The 20,117-nt window shown below is 34.5% G+C and overlaps 1 protein-coding gene across 1 annotated transcript; it reads right to left on the bottom strand.

Annotated features, from left to right (window-relative positions):
- Positions 1–6,555: 6,555 nt before the first annotated feature.
- On the bottom strand, positions 6,556–19,914 carry LOC120091122 (UBP1-associated protein 2C-like). Its single transcript, XM_039048976.2, has 7 exons — positions 19,565–19,914; positions 16,036–16,156; positions 15,688–15,831; positions 8,797–8,993; positions 8,336–8,411; positions 7,496–7,862; positions 6,556–6,853 (listed from the first exon to the last, which is right to left on the bottom strand). The coding sequence occupies exons 1-6, from the start codon at positions 19,690–19,692 to the stop codon at positions 7,518–7,520; spliced, it is 1,011 nt and encodes a 336-aa protein (XP_038904904.1). The 5' UTR covers positions 19,693–19,914; the 3' UTR covers positions 6,556–6,853; positions 7,496–7,517.
- Between the last annotated feature and the right edge of the window lie 203 nt (positions 19,915–20,117).

Below are 20,117 nucleotides of genomic sequence, written 5' to 3'. Positions count from 1 at the left end.
ATCCAAAGTATGTTTTAAAAACTAAAAATAAAGTAATTCTTTTTTTCTAAAAAAATATTTTTGGAAGATAAAATTTAGCTAAAAATTCAAATATTAACTTAAAAAATATTAAACGTACAAAAAAAATTGTAAAAAACCCAACACAATTTATTTATTTTTATTTTTTAAAATAAATAATGATCACAAAGAGATTATCCAAGTTTGGACAATAAAAAAAAAAAAGTAATAATAAGAAACAAAAGATAATCGAAGTAGCCACTAGACCAAAAAGTATTTTTCATTTTAAGAGGCCTGTTTATAAAATTTAAATAAATAAATAAAATAAAGTTGAATTTGATAAACAAGTTATGTTTGGTTTCCATTTTTTAAAATGAGGTTGAGAAACATTATTTTTACTTATAGATTCTTGGTTCTGTTACCTAATTTTTAAGATATTTTTAGAAAATAAGTCAAATTTTTTTAAAAAATATGACAGTTTTTAAATTCTGGCTTAGAATTATCTTATAAAAAAATGAGAAAACTTCCCAAAAACTTTTTGAAACAAACATATTTTCACACATTATTGTAAGAAAATTAATCATGAAGGCAAACTCCTAAACTGATTTAACTTTTTGCCAACTATTTTTCCTTTTTTTTTTCCACGTATGGTATATTCAATAAATATGCAAAAATTTATAAACTCTAGTGCTTGATAATTATCAAAATAAAAAATAATAACAACACAAGGGATTAAACATCTATGATTATCTATCCAAAGATCTTAGGTCCAAATCTTATGGTGAATTTTCATACATTTTAATTATCAAACAATTTTAAAAACACATTTTTTTCCTCAAAGCGTTTCTTCAAAGATGATATTTACTTAATATGTTTATAAATATGATTTTAGTTAAAACTCATTATATTTTGCCGTTTGAGTTATATATTTTTTTAGTGATTTTGGTACAAGATTTTTTTTTCTCGATCAATTAAAGGCTTCTTTTAAATATAAAAATGTCTTTTTAATTAAAAAAAAAACTCAAGAAGTCAATTTAAATACGTCCTATCTCTCCTAGGTATCACTAGCATCAATTTTAAATGATTAATAGAAAAATAAAATATTTAAAAAAAAATTGAAATTGAATGTGGCAATTATTGGGGGCAAGAGGAAAGATAATGGGGCCTTTTATTACTATTTCCACATGCCATCATCAAAACAAAGACCTGAACTTGGATTGGATATCTTCCACTGACAAAAAAAGCAATAGTCTTGTCTCATAAGATTTCAGAATCTTCAATAGTAAATCCAACTATTTATCAAATATCTTTTAACGTTGTAACATAATAGTAAAAATATCATGTTATATCTCTAAATTTTAGGATTTGTATCAATTTAAACTATAAATTTTTGCAAGTGTATCAATCTACACTCCATTACGTTCTTTTTAGGAAAATCTTGTATGAAACTTATAATTATATCAATCAAATTTTAAAACTTTCATAAATGAATCAATTTAGATTCTTAGTTAAAATTTCTTTTGAGAATTGTCCATGCATTTACTATAATCATCCATTCTATAAAACCAACATTTGAAGAAGTCTACACACCTTAAAGATTCAATGCATGGATGATTTTCAAAGATAGTTGTAATGAAAGGTCTAGATTGATTTGTTTATGAAAATTTAGAAGTTTAATTAACTCAAAAATCATAAATTTCACACAATATTGGTTGAACGAAGGAGGATGGTATAAATTGATATACTTACTAAAGTTTATGATTTAATTTGATACAATTATTAGTTTAGAACTTTAATTGATATAACTACCAAAATTTAGGGATAGAAATTGATTTAGACTTAGTTTCAATTTAATTTGGAAAAGTTCGTATTCAACTCTTGAATTATATGTGTACTTATATTTGCCTTGATTATTCTTTTTCATAATTCATGAGATGCTAGCTGATATGAATCTCCAACCATTTAAGGAGATAAACGATGTCACTATGCTTAGGGTTAGTAAATGTTAGTTAGGTACATAAATTTGGAACATTCATTAAATTAATTGCTTTTCTACCACTTTACCTACCAAATTAATTTTCAAAATCTATTATATTTCTATGACCCTTCATTTTATGAAGCCTTAACCGTTTTAACTAAATAAACAAATTTAAATGAAACAAAAAGAACAAAGAAGAAATATACGTGTTTTTTGAACTTTTAGTTTAACTTTTCAATGTTTAATTTTTTTAAAAAAAATTGAAGTGTTTGACAACTACAAATAACTTTCGAAACGCTTTATAGGAAAAAGAAAATATCATTTTGGTCTATAGGTTTCGAGTTTAGTGTTTATATGGTCTATATGCTTCAAAATCTCACATTTTTATTCTCGAGATTTCAATAATGCTCAATTTTAGTCATTGAGATAACAGAATCATTAGTGACGTAACAGAAGGATGAGTAGGATGATGACTAGACTAATTTTAAACTAAAATAGATTAATGATGTAGCTATTTTAATGGCAGAGGTGAAGTTCTTGGAATCTAATGTTTCATTTTCATACTATTTTGGGAAAAAATCATTTTCATAAAGAAAGGAAGAGGAAGAAACTTCATTTGAAGTTTTATTTTTCGATTTATAAGAGAGAGAAGAAAGATTCTTTTGTGAGAATTAACCAAACCACAAGCCAGAGACTTGTTGAGGATCTGATCTAATTTATTGTGCTTTTTGAGGTTGTTATTTGGATGAATATAAAGGATCTCCCCATTTTCCGTTAGGTCATTAACGATTTTGTTATCTCAAAGGCTAAAATTGAGTATTATCAAAATCTTAAGGATAAAAGTGTTAGATTTTGATATATAAGAATCAAATAGAAACTAAACTCAAAATTAAGGATAAAAAAAGTATCTTTCTCCATTTTTTTTAAACCAAAAGATCAGTTTAAATAAAAATGACTTTTTTGGAAAGCATTTCTTTCTCTAGTCAATCAAAACAAACTCTTAACTTCTTAATAAATAGTTGAGTTGTATTTTTGGCATGACTTTATGAGTGATTTTAGATAGCTAAGTTAATAGGACATAAAATTTTGTTTTCGTGAGCATAAAATTAAAGGTGTAATGATACTTCAATTCTTTTATAATAATAGATTTGTTGACTTAAAAAAATTTGAGTATGTTAGATACATATTAAACTAAAGAACTCTAAATTAAATAACATCAGAGTCCATGCTCCAAACACTCTCTTTAGTGTTTAAAAAAATTGAAATTTTAAGGTTTTTTTTTTTTAAAAAAAAAAAAATTCTAAAGACAAAATTAAAATCTAAGACCATATATGATATATTTTTTTTAAAAGATTGGGGCCTATTTGAAAAAATATTAAAAATTAAGGAAACTAAACTTATAATTTAACTAAAAAGATGCTTAAACTAGAAAGCACCCAAACTAACCCTTATATTTACAATGGATATCTAAAAATTGGTATTTATATGTATATTTTACATTATATTCTTTTGAAGTTAAATATTATACATTTCTTAATTTTATTACTTCATGCATAAACTTAACTTCATAAAGAAAATTAAACTTCAAGGCTAATACTTGAGAAATATTTGATGGTTTAAAAGCATTATTCCATTATTACTAAAAAAAAAACATTATTCCTTTAGTTAAAAAACATATATGATTAAATATTAAAAAAAATTATTCAAATATGGAAAAGGAACAAAGAGATGTTCCCACCAACCTATACTATTTAATGCTTTTAAGTAACTAATGAATCATAAAAGTAGTCGTAATAACTAAGTAGTAATTGACATGTACTCAGTCTCTTGAAATTTGAGGTTCAAATTTTCATATCCCAATTTTTATTAAAAAAAAAGAGTTATATATGCAACATTATTGAGATAATGTATCATAAAAATAATCTCTAAACATATTTATACAACATATAGCCAATTACTTGAACCCATGCTTCATTTCTATAATTTATTTGGTACTTTACTATTTCATATACTAAGTAAAATCAATCATGCATACGTACAATATTATTGATGTGTAATTTAACTAATGAAAGCATTGTTTGCTTAAGCATAACTCAACTAATCAAATATAGTAACAAACAAGTAACCAAAATCCTAGATATTCCAATATCTAATGTCACAATTTTTTTTTTAAAAAAAAAATTAAACAATTTTTTTAAATAAAAAAAGTTTAAGAAATGATTTAAAATTCTATAATTTTAAATAATAAATGATTTTGTTTGAAAAGAAAAGAAATTGAAACGAGTGGTTAAAAAATTTGCATATGAATGCTAGTTGGAAGTGAAAAGTTTCTTTTTTGTATACATAAAAAATATTAATATAAACTCATAATTCTGATTTTTTTTTCAAAAGTATTAGATTAAAACATGATGTAGGAGAATTGAACTTTTAACCTCAAGATTGATAGTACATACACTAAGTTAGTTAAGCTATACTCAATTTGGTATAAATTTGATTTATTAATAACATATTTGTTGACGCTCGAATTTCATCTGTGTTGGGCTTTGTTGCGGATGCTCGATGGGCTTAGCCTTCAGTCTGCTTCTCCTTGGTTGGTCTTAATGTTCTCCAAGTTGACATTAGTAAGAGATCCTCGCATCGGACTTATGATAAAGGAAGTAAGGGCGAGTCTCTTCTTAGGAGATTATTTACCCCCTTTGGGACAGTTGAATGAAGCTATTTGTAGGCCCTTCCTCTGACACTTGCCTTTGGTTACGTGTAGCACCACCGATGTCAGAGATGTTGCAGGATTCACGGTTGTCCTTCCTCTGGTACTCGCTCGTGGCTATTTGTAATGTCGTGATGTCAAGAAGATTATAGATCCTAAGGTCACAGAGTGTCAGATGAGCTCGTCTGGTCAACTCAACTTGAGCTTCTCTAGTCAGCTTGGAACTTGAGGCCTTGACATTTCCCTTTTGAGACACATGTTTCCTTATGCCTCATCCTGATATCCTATGGGTTAGGGTCCGCCTGTGGGCAATCCTTAACAAATTTAAATATGACATATACCTCCCAATCGTATGAAATCCTATCAAATTTAATTGCTTAGATCAAGACATTTTTTTTTACATTAAAAAGAAAAATCCACATTCTCTTCTATGTGATAACAAAGGGCATCTAAACTATGTACAAAATGGCTATGAAGTGGAGAATCTTTACCAACTCTTTTAACCTTAATATTTTTAATAAATTCCAACATTGCCTTTTGTTAAATAGATGTAACTTTTTGAGTATATATGTCTGTTTGAAAGATGATAAAAGAAACGATTCCAATTTTTAATTTACAGAATAAATTTTTTGATGGACGTGACTCTTCAAGATGGGATGAGACTCTTCTATAGTACCTTTTCCTTGACCCTAATGATGCAATTGATGAAGACACTTGTTCGGATGGAGGTGGTTATATATTGAATCGGTGCATCCACTTTTCCATTGTACATGTGAGATGCATGTATAAAAGAGAAACAAAATAATATTATTCTTAGAAAAATAACTCCATGTGATCTAAGTTTAATTTTTTTTAAAAAAAAAATAGAGAATTCAATCCAATAGAAGTGGTGAAACAATGCTGATTTATATATGAGAGTGACTTTCATTATCCATCTTACAACACTAAATTATAAATTTAATTACTAGCCAAAAAAATTGATTTGAAAATACGATAATATGAAAACATTAAAATAAAATTATTACATCATCTAACTTTTAAAAGTTTAGAATACCTAAAACAAAATTGTATAATATTTTTTTTATTACATGCTAAAAACACTATTAAAACAAATAAATTTTTTAAGTTTTTTCATGCACTGCACGTATTTCTTAACTAATTAATGCTCAAAATCTTGAGCAATTAAACATGACACAAAGGAAAGGAAAATATAATCGAAACTTATCTTTCTTAAAGTTAATCAAAGGTTTGATTCATAGACTACAATATTACCATCAAAATAAACATAATTCAACCAGCATAAAATATATACTATCAATCTTAAAAGTCAAAGGTTCAATTCTTGAAAGAAGAGGGAAAAAAAACTATATATTTTCAACCGGTATGAAATTTATTGAAATTTAAAGCTATTATTGATAGTTTGGACATACATATTCAGTTCATAAATTATAAAGGAAACCAACTAAAATGCTGGATGGAAGAAGAAAAGGGGAAAAAGAAAGCCCAATAACCAAAAGTTATGTTTAAAAATCTGTTTCTACGAGATTAGTGATTGTTACTAGAACTTCTAACGTGAAGCTTCAGGCCTACGCTACACTTGGAATATCTAAAATTAATCCATTACACTAGCCATAAACATTAATTTTAAGATTTATTGAAATTACAAATTAAATTTGAAGATTTGAAAATACAACTAAAATAAACAAAGTATAGCGACCATTTTAACCTAAGGAAACAAGCTTACGAGTAAATATGAACTGTCTTTATATTATTAATGGCACAACAAATATTATGTACTTCATTAGACAGTAAAACTATGAGACCCATTTTTAAATTCCAACTTCAAAGTTCTACTCGAAATAGGATAGAAGAGTAAAACGCAATTCAGATATTATGATTGATACAAGATAAATGTCAAGAATATTGTCACATGTTGAATATTCAAATAGCTAAAACCAATATTTTCCATATGCTCAAAATCAACTACCACTAATAACTATGACTGACTATTAAGTATGCATAATTTCTAGGTGGTAATATTATTACACAGACAAGGTACAAAAAGATGAAGAGTTTACTCAGAAACATTTCACTAGGTCGCCTTTAATGTTCACACTTCAATCAAATCTCAGCGACCAATTTCTAGAGGCGCATTACCCATGTGGAGGTTCCTGCAAAAACCAGCAAACCATGAGCAATGGAATGAGGAGGAAAACTAATATAAGGAGCATCTCATGTTACACAAAGGCAAAGAATTTTTTTCCAAAAGAAAGTTATAAAATAAAATGTAAATTGCAAAAGTTTCTCTATATTCTAAACTAATCTTTCCTGCTAACTCCATAAAAAAACAGACTTGTGACATTAAAATAAGTAACAAAATTTGCCCCTACATTTTAACCCAGTGCAAATATTTCTTGAATTAGATCATCAGATCTTCCATTGACACTAATGTAAAAGTTGAGTCCAAACTAAAACCTACAAATTTATAGTGCTGTATAATTCCAATAAGAAAAACGCTGTAAGCATATTTGCATATTGTTGAAAATAGGGTTTTTATTCTAGGGGTATTTTTGTAATTGCATCTAACCCTAGGGTTCTCTACAAGTCTATTTATTCACCCTATTCTCATGTATTCAGTGTATTAGTTTTATAATAATAATAAAAAAGATCTGTACCGTGGTTTTTCTCCCTGGTTTAGGGTTTCCACGTAAATATTGTGTTTTTCCTCTGTTATTATTTTCATCACATATTTTATTTGCATGTAGGCTAAATCTGAATTGTAAAGGAAGTAAATATCACGTTTTGAAATTCACCTCCCACAAATCATATCTGTAGCTATTGTTTCGCCATACAATATGGATAGCCTCCCATTCCAGCAGGTGTGATTGGGTGAAGTCCGGCAGCATCTTTCTTTCCAATCACTTGATGGGGATATGGCAGTTGGAGTTGGCTCCCATATGAAGTATGCGCTGCCGTAGGACTAGGATACGAAGCAGGATATGATGCAAGAGCTTGGGGATAAGCATAGCCAAGGGGGCCAACACCACCATGAGGTTTACCAGGTTGAGGATGATATCCAGCAGCTACTGGGTATGGCATAGAAGGAATAGCTGAGGAGACTTGTGCCTGCATCATCTTGTTCCTGTGTGAATCTGCAAGCTTCACAATGATGTTCCTTCCCTGCAACCACTCACCAGATTAATATATTATCATTTTCATCAAAGGTTAAAAATCATTTGCAATATTTTCTTACGTTGCACTAAACCGGTACTCGTTTGGCTCTTGTTTGGGAGAAGATTCTTCATTTTTACAAATTTACAAAAAGCTTCCGTTATCCCTCTATTATATTGTTTTTGGTTTCTTACCCCCTTACCCCTTCCAAAAATAAAGATAACTGCTTCCATAATTCTACACTTAATCTAAAAGATTGCTTGTGCTTAATGATACTCGGCAGATAAGTTAAATTAAACCAAATATTTTTCTACCCGTTCAAAATGAAAAAGTTCTATATCAATTCTGGACTTTTCCCTTCTCTTCTTTTCACTTGGAAAATAAATTACCACATATCTAAACATTAAAATATTGGAATCTTCTGTACTGAAATTAAGTATATTTCAAAAGGCTATTATTAGCAAGTATCACAACTCACTCACCCCAAAGGTCTTGTCTGGATCATCTATTGCCTTCTTTGCAGCCTCTACAGTGGTATACGTAACAAATCCAAACCCTCTGCACACAAAGAAATGGAAATTGTTTTATAGGTGCGGCATATGTGATGTAATATCTTACGAGGATCTTGGCCATTTCTTGAACAATCTTATTTTAGTTAAAATGCTTTTGTTTAGTTTTTGTCCGGTTCTTTAAGTTTAGGTCTTTCTTTATTAATCTTCAGCCCCTTACTCTCTCTTGTAACCTTAATTAAGTTAGTCTAACCCCTCATTAACTCTTCTGTAAAAGCCTATAAATAAGGCTGCCATTGAACTATTGAATCAATAATACATTGAGGCATTTTTGGAGATTCAAGTGTGCACCAATATGTAGGTTCAATAAGGTAAAAGATTATTGAAATCAATGGAGAAAGTATTATCGCATGAAATGTGAAAATGTTACTAACCGTGATTCATTCGTGTCCTTATCATAGGCGACCGAACCTTCTTCTATATCACCATACCTTCCGAAGAAATTCAGCAATATTTCACTTGTAATATCTGGTGATAAACCGCCAATATATAGCTTTCTCTGTGCCAAATCTGGCGTTGTACTTGATCCACTTAGACCCTCACAAGCCAGATTGCAGATAGCCATGCGACCCTAAAATTAAGAAGCATTGGTCGACACATATATTTGAATTCTCTGGGAAATATCTTCTTTTTTTTTATAAGACTCTTGGAAATATCTCAGAAAGCCACCAGCTATAATATGGTGGAACGAAAAAATGGTTGTGTTCATTAAAAGTTCATGTTATCTATCCTTAGCTTGCAGATGGATAGCCTATCAATCAACTACCCTTAACATCAGCTTTCACAGGCATAATTTTTGTTCAAGTTCTGAATTATTTGTCAAGAAAAGATATACAACTCATATATAGGAGTGTTTATTAAGTTTCAATCTTTATAAAATTAGATTCATTACATATCAGATCAAAAACCAAAAAGAATACTTCCCCATAAGCTAACAGCTATTATGCTATGAACAAAGAAATGATGAAACCTGTTGAAATACGTTGAATTAGCCCCCAAGGGCATTTTTGTAATTTATACTATATTTGCTAAATTAGGGTTTCACCTCGTTCTATTTATATCTGAGGTTGGGTCTATTGTACGTATGACATTAAAATAATAAGTCCTTTTCTATCGTGGTTTTTCTTCCCTGAATTAGGGTTTTCCACGTAAACTCCTTGTGTCGTCTTCTTTCTCTTCTATTTCAATATGGTATCAGAGCCAGGTGATGAAACCCTAGCCCCAATAGAAGAAACTCAGTCATCAAACTTGATAGGTAAAGATACACTGACTAATGAGGCTGTGATTCAAGCAGCAATTGACCGCTATCTCCGAACCATCATCCTAGGTGGCGCAGTCGAACAGATCCAGCCGGCGAGCCGAATAGCAAGTGGTGGGCTTGCTCCAGTTGGCGTGTCGATTAGCTTCCAGACTCGACTGTTCTAGCCGAACACCATCGATGAAGATCCCTCAGCTTCGCACGTTCTCCAGCTGACGCACGCGAGCGATTTGCAGCCGATCAGTCCCTCGACTTCGCACAGGACCGGATCTGCTCCAGATGGTCGTGGGTTTGCTCCAGCTGTCGGGTCGGGTCAGATCGGCGCGATTTCTTCAACCCCGCAGCCGATCGTCGAGTCTTCTGTCCGTTACCCACCATCGCAGCCGTCTGGGAGCAGCGTCGATCACGGGTTGCCGCACTTTGCCGCCGGTAGACTTCTGGCAGTAGCTTCTTCACAGTACCAGGGTGGACAGCTTCTTCCTCATGTGTATCCAGTTCAACCTCAGTTTCGAATGGGTGATTCCGTTGAAGAAAATCCCATGATTTTTGGACAGAAAAATTCCAGATCCGAATCTGATGGGGAACTCCAACAATTGGTTAGTCTCCAGCAACAGATGGCCGCCCTTGGAGCTAGATTGAATGGCCGTGATTCTTCCCCGATGTATTCAGAAAATCCGGTATCAATGTTTCCTACTCTTCCTACTACTAATTTTTTATCTGGAACTATAGGAAATTTTGCAGGAATGATCATGGGAGAGAAGTTGAATGGGCAAAATTACTTCTCTTGGTCCCAAACAATTAAAATGGTTCTTGAGGGACGCCATAAGTTTGGATATTTGATTGGAGAGATACCACGACTGAATCCTGGGGATCCTCAAGAGCGTGTCTGAAAGGTAGAGGATTCTTTGCTCCGCTCAATGTTAATCAGTAGCATGGAACCACAAATCGGGAAACCTTTACTCTATTCAGCCACTGCCCAAGATATTTGGGATGCAGTCCGACGGTTATATTCGAGGCGTCAGAACGCATCCCGCCTGTATACTCTACGTAAACAAGTTCACGAATGCAAACAAGGGAGCATGGACGTAACGTCATAATTCAGCAAGATGTCGTTGTTATGGAAAGAAATGGATCTATGTCGGGAGATCATTTGGAACTGCCCGCAAGATGGAATTCAATACTCCAAGATAGAAGAGGTTAAGCATGTGTATGATTTTCTCGTAGGGTTGCACCCCAAATTTGATACAGTTCAGAGTCGAATACTAGGGCAGAAGCCAATACCGTCTCTCATGGAGGTTTGTTCAAAGGTTAGATTGGAAGAAGATAGATCGAGTGCAATGAATGTGCTGGGTGTTACCACTATAGAGTCAGCTGCCTTCGAGGTGAAGTCCGTTGGAGCTGATGGTGACAAGCAGAATAGTAAAACACCCCCAGTATGTGAGCATTGCAAAAAACAGTGGCACACGAAGGATCAGTGCTGGAAATTGCATGGTCGCCCTCAGAATGGTAAACGTCGCCCTCTGAATGACAAGTCGAAATCTGGGCGTGCTCTAGTGGGTGAATCAGTTGAGGGGGCCACACAACCTCAGACACAGCCTCCAGTGACCAACCCTAGTGATTCAGGTACCATAGGGATCGGAACAGTTGCTCAATCAGGTAACCCTCAATCTTTTAGTTTCCTTGTTGAAGGGAATGAGTTATGAATTCTAGATTCAGGAGCGACCGATCACTTGACTGGCTCATCCGACCGGTTTCTCTCATACTATCCAAGCCCTGGAAATGAGAGGATTCGAATTGTAGATGGATCCTTCGCTCCTATTGCTGGAAAAGGCAGACTGTCACCATTTCAAGGATTAACTCTGCAAAATGTCTTACATGTGCCAAAATTTCTTACAACTTATTATCAATAAGCAAAGCAACAAAAGATTTGAACTGTAGAGTTGTCTTCTCACCAGATACTACTTTGTTTCAGGACTTGAGCTCGAGGAAGACGATTGGTACTGCCCGATATGATAGAGGCCTATATTTCCTTTTTGAAGATACTTTCTCCAGAAGCTTGTTTGGGACTAGTCTTTTATCTTCGTTTACTATGTCTGAAACAAATTATTTATTGTGGCATTTTCGTCTTGGACATCCTAGTTGTCAATATATGCGATATTTATTTCCTCATTTATTCCATAATGTGAATGTTTCTTCATTATCTTGTGATGTCTGTATACGTGCTAAACAACCTCGCGTGTCGTTTGTTTCTCAGCTCTATAAACCTACCCAGCCTTTTCACCTGGTCCACAATGATGTTTGGGATCCCTCAAGTATCTCTACCCTGTCTGGTAAACGGTGGTTTGTAACTTTCATCGATGACCATACCCGACTTACATGGGTATATCTCCTTGCTGATAAGTCCGAGGTTTTATCTACCTTCAAACAGTTCTATACCACTATATTAACACAGTTCAACACAAAGATTGTCATTCTTCGGAATGACAATGGTCGTGAGTTTGTCAATCACACCTTCCAGGAATTCCTAGTGTCAAAGGGGATCATCCATCAAAACTCGTGTGCATATACTCCACAACAAAATGGGGTGGCTGAACGGAAAAATCGCCATCTCATTGAAGTTGCTCGTTCCTTGATGATTCCAGCGTCTCTCCCTTTGTACCTGTGGGGAGATGCAGTTCTTACCGCAACTCATCTAATTAATAGAATGCCTTCACAAGTTCTAAAGTTTCAAACTCCTCTTGAGTGCTTCAAAGAGTCCTATCAATCTACCTGTCTTATTCCTGAGGTTCCTATTCGTGTGTTTGTGTGTACAACCTTTGTTCATACTCATGGTCCACACCGGACTAAGTTTGCTCCACAAGCTCAAAAATGTGTGTTTGTCGGGTATCTCCTTCACCAGCGAGGCTATAAATGCTTTCACCCATCTTCCAGAAAATATTTTGTCACTATGGATGTCACGTTCCTTGAAGATAAACCGTTCTTTCCCGTTAGTCATCTTCAGGGGGAGACCACGAATGAAGAAACTAACAGTTCCCCGTACTCCGTACCTATTAGCTTCAATCTTGAGCCTAGTCCTAATATTCCTGAACTTGAGCCTAGCCCTAATATTCCTGGACCTAGTCTACCTAGTCTTGAACCTAACTCCGCTCCTGCTGTTCCCGTGTCGGTTCTTCCTACTAGACAAGTGCCCTGGATAACATACTATAGTAAGAATCTCATAAAGGAAATTCAGGAAACCCCTGGTGTTCCATCGGAAAGTGTCCAAGCGTTGGAACCAGCTCAGGTTCAAGATCTCGTTGTTTCAAAGGAGAGTCTTGAAGAAAAGCCTGGGAACATAGAAAATGATGAGACGAGCTCAGAGAAGGTTGAAACTTCAGGAGGTAATAAGGTGCTGAAAGATCCTCAAGAAGATGCAGAATTGTCTCAAAAGTCTGATACTGAAGAGGGACAGACGAAAACTGACAACTATGATACCACTTTGGATATGCCAATTGCCCTGAGAAAGGGAACTAGGTCATGTACAAAGTACCCTTTGCATAGTTTTCTAACCTATAGTAACTTATCTCTTGGTTTTAAGGCTTTCATTACTCAACTGGATGCTCTAGCAATACCTACCAATGTACGCATGGAAGTTCCCGAGTGGAAAGCAGCAGTAATGGAGGAAATGAGAGCTCTCGAGGCAAATAAGACTCGGGAGTTAGTAGCTGTCCCTAGAGGTCACAAAATAGTTGGTTGTAAATAGGTGTTCACAGTGAAGTATAAGTCTGACGTAACACTCGAGAGATATAAGGCCAGGTTAGTTACTAAAGAGTTCACTCAGACGTATGGGATTGATTATTCAGAAACTTTTTCCCCAGTGACTAAGTTAAACACGATTCGTGTTCTTCTGTCTGTCGCTGTAAATAAAGATTGGCCCCTACATCAACTAGATGTAAAGAATGCCTTCCTAAATGGTGAGTTAGAAGAGGAAGTACATGAGTCCACCTCCAGGTTTCGAAGCTAAGTTTGGGAATCATGTCTGCAAACTCAGGAAGTCTTTATATGGGTTGAAGCAGTCCCCTAGGGCATGGTTTGACAGGTTCACCATGTTTGTTAAGTCCCAAGGGTTTGTTCAGGGGCATTCTAATCATACCTTGTTTACCAAAAAATCACCCTTAGGAAAGATTGCTGTGTTGGTAGTGTATGTTGATGACATCATCCTATCAGGAGATGACACAGCAGAAATTGCTAAGCTAAAACAAAGGATGGCAGGTGAATTTGAAATCAAGGATCTTGGTAGTTTGAGGTATTTTCTTGGGATGGAAGTGGCAAGATCAAAAGCAGGAATATCTGCATCTCAGCGGAAGTACACTCTGGACTTGTTGAAGGAAACAGGAATGACTGGATGCAAACCTATTAACACTCCTATTGAGGTCAATAGCAAACTAAAAAGCATTTCGGAAGGAGTTCCTGTGAATAAGGAGAGATATCAATACTTGGTAGGAAAACTGATTTACTTATCTCATACTAGGCCCGACATCTCCTATGCTGTGAGTGCGGTAAGTCAATTCATGCAGAGTCCATATGAGGAGCACATGGAAGCTGTGACTCGAATTTTGAGATACCTGAAGTCCACCCCTGGGAAGGGCTTAGTGTTCAGAAAACATGACACACGAAGCATTGAGGCATATACTGACTTAGATTGGGCCGGATCTGTGACTGATAGAAGGTTAACCTCAGGGTACTGTACCTTTGTATGGGGAAATTTGGTAACTTGGCGGAGTAAAAAACAGGGTGTGGTGGCCAAGAAGAGTGCTGAGGCAGAATATAAAGCTATGAATCTGGGAGTGTGAAGAAATTTGGTTGCAGAAAGTTTTATCTGATCTTCACGAGAGTAGTCTGGGGCCCATGAAGCTGTATTGTGATAATAAGGCTGCCATCAGTATTGCGAATAATCTCGTGCAACATGATAGAACCAAACATGTGGAAATTGACAGGCACTTTATTAAAGAAAAGTTAGACCGCAGAGCTATCTGTATTCCCTATGTACCTTCAGTCCAACATATTGCAGATGTTTTTACGAAAGGGTTATCGAGACAGACATTTGAAGCTTGTATTAGCAAGTTGGGTCTTGCCGATATCTACGCCCCAACTTGAGGGGGAGTGTTAAAATACGTTGAATTAGCCCTAAGGGCATTTTTGTAATTTATACTATATTTGCTAAATCAGGGTTTCAACTCATTCTATTTATCTGAGGTTGGGTCTATTGTACGTATGACATTAAAATAATAAGTCCTTTTCTATCGTGGTTTTTCTTCCCTGAATTAGGGTTTTCCACGTACTCCTTGTGTCGTCTTCTTTCTCTTCTATTTCAATAAAACCAAATATCATTTTTTGCTAATAGCTGCTTCTGCCCCAAGGCTTAGACTTTCGAGACATCAAGGCTTTTCCCTTATTATACTCACCCATACTAAACCTCTAGGTAGGTGTTATTGAGAGATTGCAAACCTTGCCAATCCGAGCATAGCTCAATGGATAAGGCACCAATTACCATACCTCCTAAAGGTCGATGGTCAAATTCTTATCCCCCATTTGTTGAACTTAATGAAAAGAGAGAGAGATTGGGCCTTAACCAAAGGGACTGCCCCTTGGTGGCAATGAGACCAACTATTTGTTTATAAAATTAGATCCATTACATATGTGCGTTTCATATTATAAAAAAAAAAAACACTTTCATCCACAATAACCAAACCTTACAAAAAAAATTATTGGAAATGATGAACCCACTGAAATGTGATAAGGAAGAACTGCAACCATCAAAATGAAACTCGCTCAAGAGGATACAGAATTTTATTTTATTTTTTTTTTTTTGGGGGGGGGGGGGGGATCCAAACTCTAAAAAGAAAAGGATTTATAATTTCCCCAACCCAAATAAGATATGATTCATTCCATCACAACTATTCTCACACATTTAACTCCAAAAATTAGAAAATGTTTCCACAACATTTGGAAGGAGTTTAGTGCTTACCTCAATAATTTTGCTAGGTGCTTTTAAAGCAGCTTTAGTTGAGTCCATGTGCTTGTAAGTAATGAAACCATATCCACGGGACTTTCCTGTTGCTTTGTCATAGATAACAGCTCCTTCTTCAATTTCCCCATGCACGCTAAATGCCTGAACGTGATATAATTATAACAACTTTATTAGGAAAAAACCAACTGAGCACTGTTCTTTGAAGGAGATAGAAGCCCAGGAGAAAAAATATTATTAAAAAAGGTGTTGATTCCAAGATTTAATGTTCCAGGACTAGAAACACAGAGTCTAAAGAACAAACACAAACAGACAGGCAAAACACAAGCAACAACCAACTGCACTCACAGCACACAATGTTTCTGAAGTGGTATTCCAAGCCAAGCCACGAACAAAAAGCTTTCGATTGACAGGATCTGCGCTGGCAACACTTTTTATTTCTTCTGCGATGGAAGGATACTGGGACCCTCTTTATGCCTCAACATGCAACGCAAATAAACACACATTCACCATGTCAATCACACAGCATACAATTGAAGCAACACCCTTGTGATTTCCACTGTGTAATACCCACAAAAATTCATTCTTACCATAGTTTTAGTAATGGAAGTGGTTACTTTCGAAGGAAATTTTTTATTTAAGAACTATAAAGACAAGATTTTTTTTTTCCAAAAAAATTGTTTCGAGTTTAAATTCATTTTTTTTTTATTTTAGAACAAGAGTTTAAATTCATTTTTGATGATTATTGAACTTATAAGTTTGTCTTCTTTTTAAAATAGTGTATTAGATAAGTACTCTCTGACAAATCTGAATATGGTTTGGAACATTTAGGATAATTTAACAATTTGACATTCTTTTGTCAATTTAACAATTTGATATTCTTTCGTCAGAAGCAATTTTTCATAGATAAGTTTTTTATATAAAAAAATATATCGTTTGGTGTTAGACTTGAATTCTAATAAATTTTGATGAAATATTTATTTGTTGAATTCGCAGGTATTAATTTTTTTTTTTAAGATGCCCTGTGGAAATTTGAACTTTTGATCTTCCAATTGAGAGTATAATGTCTTAACCAATTGAGTTATGCTAAGATTGACTAAATTTGTCTTTTTATGATAAATATTTTTGTTGATTATGAAATTACAAATATTATTGCTAAAATTTACTCATGGTTGTTCTTTCACTAGGTTTACTCTCTTTCTTTTCTCTTTATCCATGAGTGTCCAATTCATTTGGCACAAAGTTCAACTACTCAAACGAGACAATTGCTTGATTCTACTACATTTTGTTCCCAAGGGAACTCGTAAGATATTAGACTCCAAAGAGGTGGTCTAGTCGGTGGTCATCATGACTTGAACTCATTCTCTCTCCCTCCCCCTCCCCCTCCCCCTCCCTCCCCCTCCCCCTTCAGATGCTCATTTGATAGTGTTTAGGGATGGAATCCGATAGGTTCAAGCAATTGAAGAGTCAATGCTTAAACATAAATCTTGATAGATTAGGTGGTGAGGGGAATGATGGAATTTGTTGGGTTCAAAGAATTTATTCAAACAAAAGATGGGAGAAGGGAATCCACATGAAGTTTGTAGAAACACAGGGAAGAGGATGAATGGGACACCCTCTGCAAAAGGGATAAAAGGTTGCATTACAAAAGGATAAAAGGATTCAAGATATAGGTAAACAAACATGTCAAAGAAAATAACTAGGTCACAATATTATAGAATGTAAGAAAATTATTGTATTATATGGGCAAAGCTTTTCTAAGATATAAATGTGTGCTTGCACACGTGTATAAAGGTTGTCAATAAAGTGTCAATCGAGGATCTTTTTTTTCCCTTTTTGGTCAATTTGAGAAGGAGATTTTCTTTTTCGAATTTGAGAAGTGGGGTTTCATTTCTCTGTTGGGGGATCTTCTTTTGCCCATATGAAAGAATTTGAAGTTGATTGGAAATAAATATTCACAATGCAAGAAAAACAATCAGTTCATCAAATAATTTAGAGGCATGCACGGTAGAAACGTAGAGGACATTCTTTCATTGTAAGTGATCGTCTCTCACCCTTCATTCTTGGCCGGGAGAATTCCATGCATCCACGAAGTTGATCTCTTTCTTGTTTTTTTTTTTTTAGAGAGAGAGAGAGAGAGAATGGAAGTTTTTCTCTTGAAACTACCATGAAGCTTTATATTGAGGGACACAGGTCATTGGATGCCGATCACATTGGATGATCTAGTTTTAAGAAGAAAGTTGAAACCAAAGAAAGGAAGATCTTGCAGAAGCAATAGAAAAGGTCAGATAACAGTTATAGAAAATAGATTGGCATAGGGCTTGAGGGAGGCAGAAGGGAAACATTAAACCCTTAATTTTACTGGGCTTTAATAATAGACATCTCAAAGAAGACCGATCGGAAGCTAAAATAACTTAACGAAAACTATGATGCCCTTGGGTAATTCATGGCCTAGCATACAGAGAAAATGGGACTTCAACGAAACAGCCAAGAGAAGATAAGGTGTATATTTACAAATTCAAAGGAAGCAAGGGCCAAGAAGACAATAATTTGGCAGATGTTTTCCATGATTTATTTGAAGAAAATGCAAAGGAGGACATAAAATATTCGACAGAGATTAATTATACAGTTGAAGTTTAAGCAATTTGATAAGCCCAAAGCAATAATTCCTCACATCTCAATGGCAACATCTCCCATTCTAGTCACATTTCCAACAAAAGAAGAAGGCAGGGAGTTTGAGACCAATAAAAAAAAAACATTATGTGGAGTAGTCTAATAACATCCATTTTAAATAATGGAGAGAAAAGGAAAATCAAAAAGCACAAGGAAGTCAAGTGGGTGTAGTCCTTGTCGTGTGCCATGTTGTGCATGTGAAGAGCATTGGCAAATCCTAGCCTAAGGGGATGTGATTATCATGGGATGAAAAAAAGGTTGAAGTTGTTGAGGTGAAGGAGCTTATTCTTCGTCAAGTACTGACGTACTGTTATTGTACTCGTTATGTTTTTCTAAATACTCGTGTGGAGGATCAGACAATAATTCTAAATCTCTGATAAAAATTAAACTTTCACACCAGATATGAGTATTTGAGAGTTGCAGTCACTCTTTAATAAATTATTTGAGAGTTCTTTAATAAATTGCTTCTGCTGAATTAAATTTGAATAGAATTTATATGAAAAAAATCTAGGATGGGACACATTATGACAAAACGAAGAACGATGGCTTTGTAGTATATAGAAATTGTGCCTGCTCATAAGGAACAAAGTAACTAGTTCTTAAAGGCTAAGAAATGAGGCTTCGAGTATTAAGGCTTGCTTCACTGACGATACTGTTAGAGGAACAACTTCGAAGCAAATCCTTAGGAAAAACACCCATTTGAGGTTTAATGGTAAAGACTTGGAATGCTTGGAGATGCCTTCCAAGGTTATGGGTTCAAGCTCCAAGTTGAAAACTTAATACCTTAAAATCCCTGTGTACTCTCTGAAATATATGAAGAACAGCTTAGGAAAAAGTTAAGTTCAACATTTAAAGGATGACCCTTCTACATGTTTACTAGTGGTTTACTGTGGAAATGCCTCATACATCTACGAACCGAAAAGATTCCAAAATTCAGCTACAATAGAAACTAAGAACCCAAAACCCTAAAAAGGTCATCCGCAACACTGGCATAAATGAGTTAAGAGTGGGATCACCAAATTTTTTGAAACCCCATATTTCATACAATATCGTCTTTCCCAGAAAACAGAAGGACAAAGTCAGGTACGAAAAAGAAGAAGAACTAAGAAAATGAAACCCTAAGAGTCATTCACGAAAGCGAATATGAAGAAGAACGAAGTGCAAATGAAAGTATAGTTTAGTAAAGCAGGGAGAAGAGACGTACAGTTTAGCAAGGAGATCGACAAGTTGTGGCTTGGGAAGGGGTTCGAGGAGAGACCGCAAATGTTCGACGGAAGAAAATTCGCCGTTGCCGATGGTCTCCTCCAGCTTCCGCTTCTTCAAATCCTCCATGTTTGTGAAGGTCTATCAAACGCGGTTGGCGCTGAAGAGATAGCAAACCTGAACTCTTCCGAGAAAGCTTGAAAACTGGACTGAACAGAGCCCTACTGTTTACATGTGGTTTTCATATCCATGGAGGGGTGTTCAAAGTTGGGTTGTGTTTAATTTTGGGTGGGGTTGTTTTTTCTTTAGGTCGGATTGAGTGGTAATTGACAAAAAAAAATAACATTTTTCAAATTTTGATTTTGACTTTTGGACCATTTTTAAAATGTATGTTTTCTGATCCCACAATTTTGAAAATGAATGAAAATTACCTTGATACCCTTCATATTTCAAAATTCACTCGAAACCTTCACTTTTCTTTTCCATTTTCACTTTTCCCCATTTCAAAAGTCATCAATCTCACTCCATTTCACTCTTCCCATTCTACATTTCCT

The sequence above is a fragment of the Benincasa hispida genome, chromosome 11 (assembly GCF_027475165.1).
Source record: "Benincasa hispida cultivar pf3 chromosome 11, pf3_genome.v1.1, whole genome shotgun sequence".
Lineage (NCBI taxonomy): Eukaryota > Viridiplantae > Streptophyta > Magnoliopsida > Cucurbitales > Cucurbitaceae > Benincasa > Benincasa hispida.
The sequence above is the reverse complement of the archived record's forward strand: the minus strand, read 5'-3'. Positions and strand labels throughout refer to the sequence as shown.